General features: G+C 31.9%; 3 protein-coding genes across 8 annotated transcripts in view; 2 read left to right on the forward strand and 1 right to left on the reverse strand.

The window, feature by feature from the left end:
- The window catches only part of LOC6036102 (trypsin 5G1), an 881-nt gene extending 77 nt beyond the window's left edge, over window positions 1-804 (reverse strand). The window contains exon 1 of the mRNA XM_001846143.2: window positions 1-804. This exon is cut by the window's left edge and continues 77 nt beyond it. Within this exon, the coding sequence (XP_001846195.1) occupies window positions 1-792 (792 nt within the window). The 5' untranslated portion in view covers window positions 793-804.
- Window positions 1-18252, forward strand: part of LOC6036095 (G protein-coupled receptor kinase 1) — a 301613-nt gene that overhangs the window by 121822 nt on the left and 161539 nt on the right. For all 6 annotated transcript variants that reach the window (XM_038255303.1, XM_038255309.1, XM_038255304.1 and 3 more), the window contains exon 4: window positions 13423-13496. In XM_038255303.1, the coding sequence (XP_038111231.1) occupies window positions 13423-13496 (74 nt within the window). The remainder of the gene's footprint in view (window positions 1-13422; window positions 13497-18252) is intronic.
- On the forward strand, window positions 761-1916 carry LOC6036101 (trypsin 5G1). Its single transcript, XM_001846142.2, has one exon. The coding sequence runs from the start codon at window positions 1077-1079 to the stop codon at window positions 1866-1868; it is 792 nt and encodes a 263-aa protein (XP_001846194.1). The 5' UTR covers window positions 761-1076; the 3' UTR covers window positions 1869-1916.

Below are 18252 nucleotides of genomic sequence, written 5' to 3' on the forward strand. Positions count from 1 at the left end.
ACTATGTTCCTTGATCCAGTCTCGCACCGCCGCAACTCGCGAGTAAACTCCCGAGTAATTCGGCTGGGCGCATCCCATTCCCCAGGACACGACTCCCACCAGGGTATTTCCCGCCACCAGCGGACCACCGGAATCACCCTGGCAGGCGTCCTTTCCTCCGGCCTTGTACCCGGCGCAGATCATCCGATCGGTGATCTTGTTCGCGTTTTTGTACTCCTCACGGCAAACCTCCTGGTTGACGGCCGGCACGTTCGCCGCACGCAGCACCTTGCTCGACTCCTGGGCGCTCTGGGTGTTGCCCCAGCCGGAGACCTGCAGCAGCTGGCCGTCCTCGACGGGTTCGTCCTGTTCAGGCAGGCCGACGGCGTAGAACTCCTCACTCAGCTGAACGGGTTGAGCCAGCTCAAGCAGGGTGTAGTCGTAATCGATGGTCTGGCCGTTGTAGTTGGGATGCTGGATGGCACGCTTGACCTTGACCAGTTGACCTCCGGACGCATGGCGGGAAGATCCGACGCGGACCTGGAGTTTAGGACCGTCCCGATCGCTGGCACAGTGGGCGGCGGTGAGGACCCATTGTTCACCGATGATGGATCCACCGCAGAAGTGTCCGCCGCGTTGGAGAGATACCTGGAAGGGGGCATCCAGGATGTCGATCTCGAAGCCTCCGACGATGCGTTGACTGGTGGTGGAGGTCGGGGCGTTCCACCATGGACGAAGTGGGTTACGGGCCGTGGATGCACCTTGGGCTAAGGCGATGCAGGCGATAGACAGCAGGACGGTGAATCGGTTCATGATGGCTGGATGAGTAGCACTGACTGATGGTTTGAGTTTGAAATGATCCGTATTATATAGGGATGTGGAGTGCCTTGGATTATGAGATAGACGTTCGAAAGCACTTGAGAAAAACCCTCACTCAAGTGACCTTCCGTCAAAATAACATCTACTTAAGAGATATCCGAGGAAACCAGTTACGGATTACTGTCTGGGTAAAATCCAAGCCACTTAAGATAACATGAAGAGTTCAACCTTAAAAATGTATAAAATCGTCAATCCCTCAGCAATTTCTTCCAGTGACCATGTTCCGACTATTCGCACTTTTGTCCATCATCTGTTTCGTCAAGAGCGTCCAGGTCTACGACCCGCTACGCCCCTGGTGGAACGCACCATCCCACACCAACCACCGCATCGTCGGGGGCTTCCCCATTGACATCCGGGACGCTCCGTACCAGGTATCGCTCAACTACTATCGCGAGCACTGGTGCGGTGGATCACTCATCGGAAGCCGATGGGTCTTAACCGCTGGGCACTGCGTTGACGTAAGTGACCTTCCCCTGATCAAGGTTCGCGTCGGATCAACCCATCACGAGTCCGGCGGTCAGCTGGTGGAGATCCAACGAGTCCTGCAGCATCCGCTGTACGACCTCGCTCCGTTCGATTACGACTTTGCGCTGCTGGAGTTGGACGAGGCGGTGCAGCTGGGTGAGGAGTTTTACGCGGTTGAGCTTCCCGGCCGGGATGAACCCGTCGAAGACGGGCAGATGCTGCAGGTCTCCGGTTGGGGTGACACTCAGAACGCGGAAGAGTGTGACGATGTGCTGCGGGCGACCAACGTTCCGACTGTGAACCAGGAAGAGTGTCGCAGGGCGTACAGCGGGATTCACGAGATTACCGATCGGATGATCTGCGCTGGGTTTCAGGCTGGAGGGATGGACGCCTGCCAGGGTGATTCCGGGGGACCGTTGGTGGCGGGACGGACCGTGGTGGGGGTTGTGTCCTGGGGAAAGGGGTGTGCCCAGCCGGGATATCCGGGGGTCTACGGACGAGTGGCTGCGGTGAGGGATTGGATCGAGGAGAGCACTGGAATCTAAATGTTGGAATCAATAAAATTTTGAATTGGTATTTTTTCAGCGCTATAATTAAAGAGGTTATTTTGCTTCATTGGTTCGTCCTTACAAATCTTCATACAGTTTAAGCTGTCGAATTAACAGTGTCGATACAAAAATCCAATTTATCTTCCAAATTCTTTAGAATTGTGTTTCTGATCGATTCGATGTCTTCGACAAAGTTGAAGCTATTATTGAGAAGAATTAAGGAAAAGGAAAAAAGTGCTTAGACACATTTTTTGATTTTTTTTTTAAATTTAAGATTAACAAAAATAATATTTTACAGAAAGATTGTCAAAATTAGGTTGGCAATGTGGCCTGTTTTTGAAATAAAGTTATAATCTTTTGGAAGCTTTAAATCAATTTCAATTCAAGTTGAAGTAAACTTTCTGAAATCCTAAATTACTTTTTGATCCTTTTAAAATATTAGCGTTAATTTTAGAATTCTCAAGGGTAAATATCAAAGCGCAATTATAACCTCGAGCTTATTTATGAATCAGATTTTGTGCATAAATTTAAATTTCTGCAAGGCCATTAGACATATTTTTTAGTGGTTTTAGGCTCTTACCGGAGACGAGGTGAAAATGAGCAATTCTCGATGAAATCAGATTTTTTTATGTTTTAGTAAACCAATAATGGCAGCTATTGAGACAAAGAGAAGCACTAAAAAAATTGCACAAAGTTATATTTTCAAAAATATTTTAATTCTTCCTTATTTTTTTCCAAAATCTTTTTTAAAATCAAATTCAAATAAGCAGATGGGGACCATCCATAAATGACGTGGACACTTTTTTGGAAATTCCAGACTCCGTTCCTCCAACAATACAGCCAATTGTCAAAACAAAAAAGATTTTTTTTCTAGTATGAAGCGTGGACAATCACTAGGGTTAGTGAAATTTAACGATTTCGCGGACAGCGTGAAATCTGCGAAATTTGTCTTTTTCCGCGAAATCCCGTGAAATTTTATGTTTGCGTGAAAATGAAACGATTTTTCTCAAAATATTGTATTAAACTCAAATAGCGAGTGAATAACCTTGTTCAATTACTAATATAGGGTTAGTGAATTTTGACGATTTATGTTCGCCGACGGTATAAAGCTCTTGAAATTTATGAATTTTCTCAAATATTTTTTTTTTAAATAGCATTATAATAAATATTTCAACAATAAACACTATTTAAGTAAATTTTATTAGTTTTCAATTAAAAAGCTTGATTCGAACCATTTGAAGAATTGTTTAGGTTTTTCAGTATTTTAGAAACTAACTAAATTTATAAAAATACTACTCTTTTATTTGAGAGGTATAATTTCAAAAGAAATTTAAAAAAATCAGCTTTATTCAAAATGAAATAATTTTTTTTTGAACCTTTCAAAAAATTCTGATTTTTTCTGAGTCCTTTTTAAATAATTTTTACAATATTTGATTATTTATTAAGGTGGATAATTCTCTTGATAGTTAAAAATAGCACCTTTTTCGTTTTCTGTTCTAATTTTGAATAAAAATTTCTATTTCGTTACCAATCATATTATTTTTGCCTATTGATTTTAAATTAAGCTTTTGAAAAAGGAGGAAAACCATAAAAATATTTTGAATGGGCTTATTGTCGCGGAAAATTAAAACTATTTTACTCATTTTGGCTGGACAAGATTGTTGAATCTTGCTTTGATATGAAATTCAATAAAATGTAAACTGATAAAACAGAAGCAAATCAGCGAGAACATTTTAGCTTTATAAGTCGAATTTAAAAAAAAAAAGTTCAACAAATGATAATGCGCATGCTTACATTTTGTTTCAAAATATAAATTGAGCCCATCCATTAACCAGATGGAAACTTTTTTGAAAATAAGCAGATTTTTTTTTTGTGTCAAGTTAAAATTTATTGGGGATTTTTTTAAGTTTATTGAAGAATAATATTTAATGAAGCTAAAAAGTTGTTTTTGTGATTTAAACATAAGATTTTCAGAGTAACTTTAACATTTTTCACGTTCCGTGAAATTTGCGTGAAATTTGGTGTTTTGAAATTGAGTTCCCCGTGAAATTTTCTATTTTCGAGCGTGAAAAATCACTAAGCCTAACAATCACCAAACTGCTTAAAGTGTCCACGTGTTTTATGGATGGCCCCAGAGTGTCAACTTTTTAGTTGCAAAAATATGTTTGTAAATAGCTGAGTACTCTATAATTTTCCAATTATAGATTTTGAAAATCAGTCAGTTATTTCTTCACCAAAAAAAAATTTTTTTAGAAGTTACAAAATCAGGGAAAACATTTCAAATGTTTTTTTTCATAAAATTATTTTTATTAGGTCCTTTTCGGTGCTAAGACCTGGTTAGGACCGAGTCGGCTTTTGTAATTACATTTTACTTAAAGCTAAGAGTAATTACAGAGGATATTGTGTGTAAATGTTAGTGGGAGGGGAGCCATTTCAAATGTTCCAAAATGTATGTTTTCAAAACTTTTCATCCATTTTGAAAAGTTAGGCTTGATTTTGAAGTTTTTGAATCATTTTTATTATAGGTTTAAAAAAATACTCAGAGAAAATTCATTTTTTTTACATTCAAATCCGATCAATAATAATCTACAGTTGAAAAATTAAGGCTAATTTGGAAACTCTTGCTCTTATTAATTTATATTCAATGCAATGTTCTATTTCGGCAACTTTTTGTCCGAAGGTCTAAATTGGAAAATTGTAGAGATATCAGCTTTTTAAAAGAATGTTTTCAGAAACATGGAATCTATTTAAAAATCAATTTTCTATATCTTGAAAACGGTACGGTACGTTTTATCGAGAGCAAACAGTTCTTTTCGATTGCAGAATTGATTATGTTTTTGAATGTTCATCATTCAACGTGACAAATATTGATAAAACTTCTCCCCGGTTCAAATATTTCCTTTAGGATCACTAAAACATACAAAAAAATGTATTAAACAAGATTTATGGAAAAAAAAAAATCATCAATTTATTTCATATTGTAAGCTTTCTATGATTTACATACCATTTTTGTATGAAATGCTGTCAAAATTGTAGGCAGACTTGTATGAACGAACCAATGATGCATAATGCCTTCTTTGGTCATTTGGATGTTGCCAAAATGTTTCGGGCAATTAAAAAACATTAAATCGGACGATTTTGAAACAAGATGCTCAAATTAAAAAAAGTGAAGAAAGAATCAACGTAATGATTGAGACTGACAACTTGATTTTTTTTTGCAAAAAGACAACTTTTTTTAGAGTTCTACCAAAATATTGTCACATAAATTTTATGTCTTGTACTGATCTGTCTAACACCTGACACAAATTACGGCAAAATCATAATAATAACGTTTAATAATTTGTCCTAGGTTAAAATTTTAATTGAAATCATTAAAACCTGATTTTTTTTGTCTATTTTTTTTAAATTTAGTTATTTGATTTGAAAATATGAAATTACCAGAAATAAAAATATTTTTTTTTTAGATTTATCAACTACGAAAATTTTGGTACCCTGACATGTAAAACTTTCAATTTATCGCAGACGATTTTTTCCGTTTTCGTCATTTTCCCATTATTGTGCGTGGCGCGTCGAAAAACCCAGTTTTTATTTTCAAAAAATCGTATATCAGAGTATTGGAAACATAACTTCACCATTTTTTGATAAGTTGTGGGAAATTTTCCGAGGAATCCGATGAAAATATTTTCATACATAGGCTCTTTGGTCTCGCGACCTTGCTGGCAGGGTGAATTTTGTCGGGTAAGGCTTGTATTAAAATTAAAAAAAATGAATGTGTGAAAAAATTGCCAGGTTCGGCACAGTAGATATGTAATTTTCTTTAAAAAATTCAAGATTTTTTTTTTCTTTTTTGATATGTTTTAAAACAATTCTCCAAATTTCATGCAGACTCATGACTCATGAAAATGTGATTTCATGATTTCATCAAAGGTTTCAATGATTCTCAGAATGTGTTTCATGAATTCTGATAATGTTAAAATGTTATTTTTGCAATTCCGTCGTGAAACTACTTACTTTTCCTGTCATTCTTGAACGACGAAATAGCCCACTTTTCTATCTGCACAGAAATGGGTGCTGAAAAGTTGAACTTTTCAGCACTTGTTTCGAAAAGTAAAACTTTTCAACATTGTTTTGATTTAAACGATTTATTGACAAATACATGAAATTTGACTTAAAATTTCACTCAATGGGTGTTTTTTGGAATTGCAAAAAATGTTGTATGGAACTCGTTGCAAAACTTGATTTTTTCAGCACTCGTCGTATTTATCCAACTCGGTGAACCTCGTATACTACTCGTACTACTCGTGCTGAAAAAATCCTCTTTTTGCAACTTGTTGCATAATCTACTATTTTGCAATTTCGTCGTGAAACTTTTCTTTTCATTCTTGAACGACAAAACAGCCTTCTTTTCTGTGCCAAAAATCACAGAAATGAATCGTAACCATTTTCAAAATAAATGCTGAAAAGTTCTACTTTTCAGCACTGAAATGGATGCTGAAAAGTTTAACTTTTCAGCGCTTATTAGGAAAATTTCTACATTTCCACAGTTTTTTGATTTAAACGATTTATTGACAAAATACATGAAAATTTGACTTAAAATTTCACTCAATGGGTGTTTTTCGGAATTGCAAAAAATGTTGTATGGAGCTCGTTGCAAAACTTGATTTTTTCAGCACTCTTCGTATTTATTAAATGTACGACTCGTGGTGAAAAAATCCTCTTTTTGCAACTCGTTGCATAAACTACTATTTTTAATCTATTTTTTAATTTTGATAATGTTATTGTTTTTCTTAAAGTCATCCAAAAATATTGAAAAGTATTAATAAATTCACTGAAAAAACGCGAGTTCGTTTTGATAAAGTGGAAAATGGTGGAGAAATTCGTTTAGTCCACAGTCAATTTACTCGTGGTGCTACCTCTTAGGGCCCTTACAGAGTGGACGCTGCAAGCGACGCTACAAGCGACGCGACTAATTTGACAGGCGAAGCGACTACGCGCGACTCATTTGCGGCCAGCAGAAATCGCTCGCCTATTCAGAGTAGAAGCGATTTTTCGCTGCGCTACAAGCGACGAACAAGCAACTGTCAAATTGGTCGCGCGACCGACCTGTGCAAACCGAGGTCAGTCGCTTGCAAATCAAGCGATTTAAATTGATTCTGATATTTTGTTCAGCTTTTCGCTATTCAAAATTTCGAACAAAATGAGCAGAAGAATTGTTTAATGCAATAAATAAAGTACATTTAATTAAAAAATTGCAAAATGGTTCGAAATAAATTTTAAATTGTAAATAAAAAATAAAAAATAAAAAAATCAAAATTCTTCATATTGGAAGGGCATCTCAGAAAGGGTCCACCGAAATAATTTGGTGGCCATTGGCCACTCCGGAACCGGTTCTGAATTTCCTCCGGGGAACCACCGAAGTGGCCAATATCTGATAAGAGCAAAACCGGTCAATATTGGTATCGAAATTCTTCATTTTGGAAGGACATCTCAAAAATGGTCCACCAAAATAATTTGGTGGCCATTGGCCACTCCGGAACCGGTTCTGAATTTCCTCCGGGGAACCACCGAAGTGGCCAATATCTGATCAAAGCAAAACCAGTCAATATTGGTATCGAAATTCTTCATTTTGGAAGGATATCTCAGAAATGGTCCACCAAAATAATTTGGTGGTCACTGGCCACTCCGGAACCGGTTCTGAATGTCCTCCGGGGAACCACCGAAGTGGTAAATATCTGATCGAAGCAAAACCAGTCAATATTGGTATCGAAATTCTTCATTTTGGAAGGACATCTCAGAAATGGTCCACCAAAATAATTTGGTGGCCACTGGCCACTCCGGAACTGGTTCTCCGGAACAACCGAAGTGGCCAATATCTGATCAGGGCAAAACCTGTCAATATTGGTATCGAAATTCTTCATTTTGGAAGGACATCTCGGAAATGGTCCATGGCGTTCATAAGGAAAATGTACTTGGATGACAATCAACCATTTGAATTTTAATAAAATGGAGTTGCAGAACTTAAATTTGTTCAAAGTAACAAAATACAAAAAAAAACAAAACAAAAATTTCATACGATTATCGGAAGTCCACATAGAACCCCAAAATCCCATAGAAACCTTCGGATAATCGAGGCTGGACTGCATAACTTTGTCAAAGAAATCGTATCGATCAGAAAACTTTTCAGTAAGCGTCTTTTGAATTTTTATTTTGAAAACATTTTTGTATGGACATTGGACACAATGCAAAATCTTGATTCAATGGTAAAAATGTAGGACTGGTGTGGTAATGTAGTAAGCAATTCAGGTGAAGCCGTCACTAATTCTCAAGGAAAACAGATCATCATCGAGATCATCATTCTAAAATTCTATAGAATTTTAAAACCTGAAATTTTAAAAATCTAGACATTTGAAATTCTTAAATTCTTAAATTCTTAAATTCTTAAATTCTTAAATTCTTAAATTCTTAAATTCTTAAATTCTTAAATTCTTAAATTCTTAAATTCTTAAATTCTTAAATTCTTAAATTCTTAAATTCTTAAATTCTTAAATTCTTAAATTCTTAAATTCTTAAATTCTTAAATTCTTAAATTCTTAAATTCTTAAATTCTTAAATTCTTAAATTCTTAAATTCTTAAATTCTTAAATTCTTAAATTCTTAAATTCTTAAATTCTTAAATTCTTAAATTCTTAAATTCTTAAATTCTTAAATTCTTAAATTCTTAAATTCTTAAATTCTTAAATTCTTAAATTCTTAAATTCTTAAATTCTTAAATTCTTAAATTCTTAAATTCTTAAATTCTTAAATTCTTAAATTCTTAAATTCTTAAATTCTTAAATTCTTAAATTCTTAAATTCTTAAATTCTTAAATTCTTAAATTCTTAAATTCTTAAATTCTTAAATTCTTAAATTCTTAAATTCTTAAATTCTTAAATTCTTAAATTCTTAAATTCTTAAATTCTTAAATTCTTAAATTCTTAAATTCTTAAATTCTTAAATTCTTAAATTCTTAAATTCTTAAATTCTTAAATTCTTAAATTCTTAAATTCAGATTCTTAAATTCTTAAACGACGTGACGCTCTTCCGATCTAATTCTTAAATTCTTAAATTCTTAAATTCTTAAATTCTTAAATTCTTAAATTCTTAAATTCTTAAATTCTTAAATTCTTAAATTCTTAAATTCTTAAATTCTTAAATTCTTAAATTCTTAAATTCTTAAATTCTTAAATTCTTAAATTCTTAAATTCTTAAATTCTTAAATTCTTAAATTCTTAAATTCTTAAATTCTTAAATTCTTAAATTCTTAAATTCTTAAATTCTTAAATTCTTAAATTCTTAAATTCTTAAATTCTTAAATTCTTAAATTCTTAAATTCTTAAATTCTTAAATTCTTAAATTCTTAAATTCTTAAATTCTTAAATTCTTAAATTCTTAAATTCTTAAATTCTTAAATTCTTAAATTCTTAAATTCTTAAATTCTTAAATTCTTAAATTCTTAAATTCTTAAATTCTTAAATTCTTAAATTTTAAATCTTAAATTCTTAAATTCTTAAATTCTTAAATTCTTAAATTCTTAAATTCTTAAATTCTTAAATTCTTAAATTCTTAAATTCTTAAATTCTTAAATTCTTAAATTCTTAAATTCTTAAATTCTTAAATTCTTAAATTCTTAAATTCTTAAATTCTTAAATTCTTAAATTCTTAAATTCTTAATTCTTAAATTCTTAAATTCTTAAATTCTTAAATTCTTAAATTCTTAAATTCTTAAATTCTTAAATTCTTAAATTCTTAAATTCTTAAATTCTTAAATTCTTAAATTCTTAAATTCTTAATTCTTAAATTCTTAAATTCTTAAATTCTTAAATTCTTAAATTCTTAAATTCTTAAATTCTTAAATTCTTAAATTCTTAAATTCTTAAATTCTTAAATTCTTAAATTCTTAAATTCTTAAATTCTTAAATTCTTAAATTCTTAAATTCTTAAATTCTTAAATTCTTAAATTCTTAAATTCTTAAATTCTTAAATTCTTAAATTCTTAAATTCTTAAATTCTTAAATTCTTAAATTTTAAATTCTTAAATTCTTAAATTCTTAAATTCTTAAATTCTTAAATTCTTAAATTCTTAAATTCTTAAATTCTTAAATTCTTAATTCTTAAATTCTTAAATTCTTAAATTCTTAAATTCTTAAATTCTTAAATTCTTAAATTCTTAAATTCTTAAATTCTTAAATTCTTAAATTCTTAAATTTTTAATTCTTAAATTCTTAAATTCTTAAATTCTTAAATTCTTAAATTCTTAAATTCTTAAATTCTTAAATTCTTAAATTCTTAAATTCTTAAATTCTTAAATTCTTAAATTCTTAAATTCTTAAATTCTTAAATTCTTTAATTCTTAAATTCTTAAATTCTTAAATTCTTAAATTCTTAAATTCTTAAATTCTTAATTCTTAAATTCTTAAATTCTTAAATTCTTAAATTCTTAAATTCTTAAATTCTTAAATTCTTAAATTCTTAAATTCTTAAATTCTTAAATTCTTAAATTCTTAAATTCTTAAATTCTTAAATTCTTAAATTCTTAAATTCTTAAATTCTTAAATTCTTAAATTCTTAAATTCTTAAATTCTTAAATTCTTAAATTCTTAAATTCTTAAATTCTTAAATTCTTAAATTCTTAAATTCTTAAATTCTTAAATTCTTAAATTCTTAAATTCTTAAATTCTTAAATTCTTAAATTCTTAAATTCTTAAATTCTTAAATTCTTAAATTCTTAAATTCTTAAATTCTTAAATTCTTAAATTCTTAAATTCTTAAATTCTTAAATTCTTAAATTCTTAAATTCTTAAATTCTTAAATTTAAATTCTTAAATTCTTAAATTCTTAAATTCTTAAATTCTTAAATTCTTAAATTCTTAAATTCTTAAATTCTTAAATTCTTAAATTCTTAAATTCTTAAATTCTTAAATTCTTAAATTCTTAAATTCTTAAATTCTTAAATTCTTAAATTCTTAAATTCTTAAATTCTTAAATTCTTAAATTCTTAAATTCTTAAATTCTTAAATTCTTAAATTCTTAAATTCTTAAATTCTTAAATTCTTAAATTCTTAAATTCTTAAATTTTTAAATTCTTAAATTCTTAAATTCTTAAATTCTTAAATTCTTAAATTCTTAAATTCTTAAATTCTTAAATTCTTAAATTCTTAAATTCTTAAATTCTTAAATTCTTAAATTCTTAAATTCTTAAATTCTTAAATTCTTAAATTCTTAAATTCTTAAATTAACTACGGAGTACGAAACGTTGAAATTTCTTATTATTTGAATGTACTTAAATTTTTTTAAAATATTGATTTTAAAAGTTATTTTTTTTTGAAATTATAATTTCTTCGTTTTTTTAATTCTTATATAGTATTGATAAAATTTTTAATTTTTATGTTCTAAACCTATAATTTTTTGAAAATTTTAAACTTTTGATTATTTTGCTCCTCTTTTGATATTTTTTTATTTTTTTTTTATTTATGAATTTAAAAATTTAAAAAAATATTTAAAAATAAGGTGGACTGTGCCTTCAAAGCAAAAACTTTAAGTGGAGTAAATAAAATTTTAAAAGTCTGTAAAATCTTTTCGAGATACTTTGACCCACTGAGCAACGCTGTGTTAATTCGATATAAAATATCCATTTTTGCATAAAACAAGTTTCATAAATTAACCCTCTACCGGTTTCATGAATAAATTAATTAGTTCAGGTTTGATAAGTGTTGGAAATCAATAAATAAGTACCTGCAAAAAAAGCAATCCACTTTAACGACCCCCGGGTCTTTTGTGGGCTTTGTTGCAAGTTTCTACTCATTTCTAGGCGTCCGAAGGTTATGTGTGGTGAGTCACTCAAAACCTCTTTTACGCTAATGGACCGACGTTTTACTTCCACATCCGATAGAAGGCGTGATTAGGCAAATCTCGTCTCGAAAAATGCCACCGGGTCCGTCTGGGATTGAACCCAGGCCATACTGGGGTGAGAGGCTACCACGCTAACCACTGCGCCACCGGACCCGGCTAAGTACCTGCATTCTATCCAAAAATGGTATAGGTTAGTTAAACACAGTTTAAACTCTGTGAGTGTGTGAATACTGGAGCATGGCGATTTCTGGGTGCTCTACCATATTCACCCCAGATAATGATTAAAGTAAAAAATATTAGGCAAAATCTCCAAAACTATTATGTTTTGTTACAAATATCCGGATAGTACGGATTGTGCGGATAATTAAAAAGCAAAACAACGTGCTCGGATATCGTCGAACAATGGGGTTGAAATGTCGAAGCCAGTTTGACAACTGGTTATAACGTTTGAGTGCTTTTTAATTCGAATTCGTTTCAGTTAGCGAACATTTGCTCTGTATTTGTATTTTTGAATTTCTAAATTTATGTGTTTCAGAACCGGTTCCGGAGTGGCCAAGTCAATCTAAATTTTAAGAATGTTCTTCCAAAATATTTTTTTTCTGAGATGTTCTTCTAAAATAAAGAATTTCAATACCAATTTTGACAGGTTTTGCTCTGATCAGATACTGGTCATATCAGTGGTTCCCTGGGGGACATTCAGAACCGGTTCCAAAGTGGCCAGTGGCTATTCAATTATTTAGGTTGTCCATGTCTGAGATGTCCTTCCAAAATGAAAAAAAAAATCCAATAATGACAGGTTTTGCTCTGATCAGATATTGGCCTCTTCGGTGGTTCTCCGGGGGACATTCAGTATCGGTTCTGGAGTGGCCAGTGGCCACCAAATTATTTCGGAGAACCATTTCTGGAACTAGAGCACAACAAATACTGCATTTAACATCAAAAGATATTATGTTTGCATCGAAATTGCTTCTTTCAGTCGCGTTGCTTGGAGTCGCTTCTAGTCGCGTCCACTCTGGGGCAAAAATCCAGTCGCGCGTTGTCGCTTGGTCTGTCAAATAAGTCGCGTCGCTTGTAGCGTCCACTCTGTAGGCACCCTTAGTGTTGGTCGCCTCCAAAAGAAGCCAAAACTTGAGGCAATTAAGGCAAATCCTACTTAATTTCGTTTCGAGTAGCTTCAAGTTGGGGTAGTAGCGAAACTTTGGCAGGGTTTTTTCAATTTGTTTTATTGTTTCTTACGATTTTTGTTCAAGTTTCTAAATTTCTAAAAACACAAAAATCATATTACAAACTTTTAAAGAATTTCTCAATCCAAAAAGCTAAGAACTAATCTCATTTAAGCTTTTTATTGCTCCTCCAGCTTCGTCACATAATCGAGAAGGGGCTAATACTTTCTTTCGGGTTTTATTTTTTCTGCTTTCGAACGGTTGGGCGAAGGAATCAATTCGGTGGGACGACCTTCTTGAAGCTTCCAGCCATGAGCTGGATTGAAATTTTCCATTTGTGAAATTAAATTTGGCAAATCCTTGCAGAGGGGAAATGGAGAGATCTTATCGATTTTTTTCCGGGGTTTGCCCAAAATTGATTTCGAGTGGATTTTACGGCACTTAAAGCAAACATTACGGGTTTATGCTAATTGTGTAATTTGTGTTCTCTTTGTTTTCAGGATACCTACTGTTTAGAGATTTCTGCGACAACTTCTCAGACGAACCGGTGCCACATTTAAAGTTTTACGAAGAGGTAAGTTTGAGTGTTTTATTTTGTGGGTTGAATGTTTCAAGTTGGATTAATATGAGGAGTGCTGAAAAAATCGAAAATGCAACTCGTAGTATAAATCACTATTTTACGATTCATTCAGGCACTTCAGCATAACGTCTCTATCACATACTTAAACCGAAGATTTCTAGTCTCCAGAACCATTTCCACTATCTCCAGCTGGTTCAGCCCGGGGGGGGGGGCAAAGCCACTTATCATACTGAAATTGACGGTACCGGCACGTGCCGAACGTGTCGATAATACAAATATCAAAATCACGTTTTCCACCCCTGGGCAAAGAAGTAAGAACCTGCTCGTTTTTTTTTGTTGTTGCTGGAAATGCCTCACAGAAAGAATGATAAAAAACTATCATCCCATCACTATTCGGTGCTCATCTTGGGAAAAGAAGGGAAGTTAAGCCCCAAGGCACACGTACAGCCACGATTGTGGGTGTGTGTGAGGACTAAGAAAAAATGTCACCTCCTTTTTATGCTCAGAGAGTGGAAAACTTCATCTCGAGAATAACAATTGGAAATGGCTTAAATTGAAACGGAAAAATTATTTCTGTTGATTTTTGAACTCAAAATTAGATCAAAATTAGCCGATAAGACTTTTCAAAATGTTACCACCCCGACCCCGGAGCTTGTGCCTTGAATTTGAATTCCTCTTTTCCCTTCCCGAGAGATGGCGGTGCCAATTTGCATTTGTTGATTGAAACGATGATGTGCTGAGTGAAAACAATGTGCAAACTGCTGCTGCTGGTGAGGAGGTGGTGGTGCGATGAAAACCGGATGGAAATCTTACGCAAACAATGAATTGTTAGCGAAATTTAATCTGCTCTGCCAAGTTTCTGGTCTGGTCTGGCGAGAGCTGGTCTACCAAAGGGAAAAGGTGTGATCTGGTCCACATTATTCATTAGCACCTTTTTTTCTCCACCAGGGGGTTGTCACCCGTTACACAATCTGTGCGACCACAAAGACAGAGGATGAAAAATCACCTCTTCTAATGGATGGATGGACGAGGATGATGTTTTTTTGTCAACCCCAGACTGGGTTTTTTTCTTAAAAGGGTTTTCCTGTTTTTGGGCGAGATTTTCGCTTGTCTTTTTTTGAGGTTATCTTTGGTTTTTAAGAGTCGTCCTTAAAGGATGATGGTGACAGTTTGAGATCCCCCTTATTCTGGTGGTTGTTTGTTGATTTAACGACTTGAAATTATGGAAAATGTTGGCAAGAAAAAAGATGTTTGATGATGATGAAAGGTAGAAAGCGGTTTGTTTGATTGAAAAGGACATGTCTTTGAGATTGCGCTTAGCTAAAAGCTATTTACGATGAGCCAAAAAAAAAATAATCAAATGTAGTGTGTGACCTCCAGAGAACGAAATAAAACACAAACTTAACACAAGATACCCCCTGATTCGATTCCTTAGGCAAAATAAGGAACTTTCAAAATTTTAAGCGAAATCGGTAATGGTTTAATGGTCGCCAAAAACGACTTCTTTGAATCGCTAATAACTCGTCCGGGTTAACTCGGATCGTTTTGCCGTCTTCGACAAAGTTGTTTGTCTTGAAATTTTACTCAAGAATCTCACACTTGACAATGATCCGACACATTTAACGCCACCTTTTGGTGTAATTTAGATTTTTTTGCTTTTCCTCATACATTGTTGCGATTTTTTCCATTCAAATTTCAACAATAAATAGAGATTCTTATAACTTTACCAATTTGGCTTAAAATTTGCACAGTTACTTACTTTTACCTGGGAGTATCGTTTAAGATTTTTCAAAATTTTATTTTTTTTCTTGTCACATGACCAGTTCTTTACGATATCGGTCTATTTTTAACTTTAATTTTTGTATTTTTAATTCGGCTGGAACTTTTTTGGTGCCTTCGGTATGCCCAAAGAAGCCATTTGGCAGCTGTTCATACAAAAATGATGTATGAAAATTCAAAAATCTGTATCTTTTGAAGGAATTTCCTGATCGATTTGTGATGATAAACGGAATGATAAACGGTAAAAAAAATTTGGTGATTTTTTATTAACTTTTTGTCACTAAAATTTGATTTGCAAAAAAACACTATTTTTATTTTTTGAAATGTTTAAGAGGACATCAAATGCCAACTTTTCAGAAATTTCCAGGTTGTGCAAAAAATCTTTGAGCGAGTTATGAATTTTTGAATCAATACTGATTTTTTCAAAAAAAAATAATGAAAAATTGGTCGCAAAAATGTTTCAACTTCATTTTTCGATGTAAAATCAAATTTGCAATCAAAAAGTACACAAGTGAAATTTTGATAAAGTCCACCGTTTTCAAGTTAAATCCATTTTAAGATGACTTTTTTGAAAATAGTCGAAGTTTTTCATTTTTTAAAATTAGTGCACATGTTTGCCCACCTTTGAAAAAAATATTTTTGAAAAGCTGAGAAAATTCTCTATATTTTGCATTTTTGAACTTTGTTGATACGACCCTTAGTTGCTGAGATATTGCCATGCACAAGGTTTAAAAACAGGAAAATTGATGTTTTCTAAGTCTTACCCAAACAACACACCATTTTCTAATGTCGATATTTCAGCAACTAATGGTCCGATTTTCAATGTCCGATCTTTTCGAAAAAAAATTTTTTAAATTTTTAAACCAAGACTAACATTTCAAAAAGGCCAAACATTCAATATTACCACCCTTGATAATGTTAGTCTTGGTTTAAAAATTTTAAAAATATTTTTTTCGAAAAGATCGGAAAATTTCACGAATGTTTCATATTTTAACATTGAAAATCTGACCATTAGTTTCTAAGATATCAACAAAAACAAAAAAAATCAAAATATAGAGAATTTTCTCAGCTTTTCAAAAATATTTTTTTCAAAGGTGTGCAAACATGTGCACTAATTTTAAAAATGAAAAACTTCGACTATTTTCAAAAAAGTCATCTAAAAATGGATTTAACTTGAAAACGGTGCACTTTATCAAAATCACAAATCACAAAAGTACTTTTCGATTGCAAATTTGATTTTACATCGAAAAATGAAGTTGAAAATTTTTTCATTTTTTGAAAAAGTCAGTATTAATTCAAAAATTCATAACTCGGTCAAAGATTTTTTGCACAACCTGGAAATTTCTGAAAAGTTGGCATTTTATGTCCTCTAAAACATATAAAAAAATAAATAAATAAAAAATATTGTTTTTTGTAAATCAAGTTTTAGTGACAAAAAGTTAAATAAAAAATCACCAATTTTTTACCGTGTATCATTTTTTTTCAGTGTAGTCCATATCCATACCTACAACTTTGCCGAAGACAAATCGATCGAAAAATTCCTTCAAAAGATACAGATTTTTGAATTTTCATACATCATTTTTGTATGGCCAGCTGCCAAATTTGTATGGAAAATTATATGGACAAACTAATGATGCAAAATGGCTTCTTTGGGCATACCAAAGGCACCAAAAAAGTTTCAGTCGGATTAAAAAATACAAAAATTAAAATTTAAGAAAAAAGACCGATTTTATAAGAAGAATTGCTTTTTTATTTAACTTTTTGTCTCTAGAACTTGATTAGCAAAAAAACACTAATTTTGATTTTATTTATTTTTTGATATGTTTAAGCGGACATAAAATGCCAACTTTTCAGAAATTTCCAGGTTGTGCAAAAAAACTTTGGCCGAGTTATAAATTTTTGAATCAATACTGATTTTTTTGAAAAATCGAAATATTGATCGCAAACATTTTTCAACTTCATTTTTAACTGAAAAATCAAATTTACTATCAAAAAGTACTTTAGTGAAATTTTGATAAAGGGCACCGTTTTCAGGTTAAAGCTATTTTTGGGTAACTTTATTGAAAATAGTAGCAGTTTTTCATTTTTCAAATTATTCAAAAAATCTAAAAAATTGCACAATTGGAAATTTTCAAAATGTTGGCATTTTATGTCCCTTAAAACAAATCAAAAAATAAAATAAAAATCAAAAAATAGTGTTTTTTTTTGCAAATCAAGTTTAAGTGACAAAAAGTGAAATTAAAAATCATCATTTTTTTTACCGTGTATCATTTTTTTCAGTGTAGTCCTTGTCCATACCTACAACTTTGCCGAAGACACCAAATCGATCAAAAAAATCTTTCAAAAGATACAGACTTTTGAATTTTCATACACCATTTTTGTATGGACAGCTGCCAAATTTGTATGGAAAATAATATGGACAAAGAAAAATGGCTTCTTTGGCCATACTAATGAAGACTAATGAGTTTCCAAAATCGTGAACAAGTGTTCATGAAATTGAGAACCACGAACACATTGTTCAAATTTCATGGCATTGCATTTTGGTGTCTAATGTCAATATTTTAGGTAGTAATATGACGAAGGGGCCTAAATTGGAAATGAAAATGAACCGAAATACTTTGATGTTTTATTTTTTTTGTTGAGGTGATATCTTACTAAATAGTTTCGATACAAATTTTTTATATTGTAATTGTCTTTTAGAGATGTGTGAAAACAAACAAATAGAATTTTCAATTTTTTGTTTTGTGACCTTCCGAGATGTTAATCCCAAAACAGCGCCACTTTGGTAAGCGACGTCAGCGTTGGGCCCGTGGATTGAAACTTTGTCCCTGCATCCCAAACATTCAATATAACGCCCTTTGGATAAGTATGTATTGATTGAAGAAAAATTAAAATATTGTTTTTAAAAAGATCGGAAAATTTTACGAATGTTTTTTTTTAACATTTAAAATGTTCAATGGTACCGAATTGT

This window comes from Culex quinquefasciatus, chromosome 2, assembly GCF_015732765.1.
Source record: "Culex quinquefasciatus strain JHB chromosome 2, VPISU_Cqui_1.0_pri_paternal, whole genome shotgun sequence".
Taxonomy (NCBI): domain Eukaryota; kingdom Metazoa; phylum Arthropoda; class Insecta; order Diptera; family Culicidae; genus Culex; species Culex quinquefasciatus.

Excerpts from the sequence above, each read along its gene's own strand:
- LOC6036101 (XM_001846142.2), top strand. The coding sequence starts at position 1,077 with ATGTTCCGACTATTCGCACTTTTGTCCATCATCTGTTTCGTCAAGAGC.